Raw genomic sequence first — 339 nt, forward strand, 5'->3', positions numbered from 1 at the left:
GAGCCCCGTGGGCTACCAGAACACGCACTCGCCGGCCAGCTACCACCCCACGCCGTCCCCCATGGCCTACCAGGTACCCCGAGACCCCAAAACCTCCCCTGATATCCACAATCTCTCCAGAGCCCCATGGGCTACCAGGTGCCCCCTTCTTATCAGGTACCCCTGGGACCCCAAAATCTCCCCCAGAGCCCCCAAAACCTGCCCCGGGACCCCAAGACTTTCCCCAATATCCACAGCCCCTCCAGAGCCGCACGATGCCTTAAAAAATGACCCCTTAGTGGCCACCGACTGCCCCTTATCTCAGGGGTACCTGATAAGCACCTGTGGCTGATCAGATAC

At 60.8% G+C, this 339-nt stretch overlaps 1 protein-coding gene across 1 annotated transcript in view; it reads left to right on the plus strand.

Annotated features, from left to right (window-relative positions):
- SUPT5H (SPT5 homolog, DSIF elongation factor subunit) overlaps nucleotides 1–339 on the plus strand; it is a gene marked incomplete at its 5' end in the record, with an annotated part of 9,277 nt that overhangs the window by 7,732 nt on the left and 1,206 nt on the right. Inside the window, one exon of the mRNA XM_017733554.1 lies at nucleotides 4–75. Coding sequence (XP_017589043.1) covers nucleotides 4–75 — 72 coding nt within the window. The remainder of the gene's footprint in view (nucleotides 1–3; nucleotides 76–339) is intronic.

Source organism: Corvus brachyrhynchos, unplaced genomic scaffold, assembly GCF_000691975.1.
Source record: "Corvus brachyrhynchos isolate BGI_N302 unplaced genomic scaffold, ASM69197v1 scaffold1135, whole genome shotgun sequence".
Lineage (NCBI taxonomy): Eukaryota > Metazoa > Chordata > Aves > Passeriformes > Corvidae > Corvus > Corvus brachyrhynchos.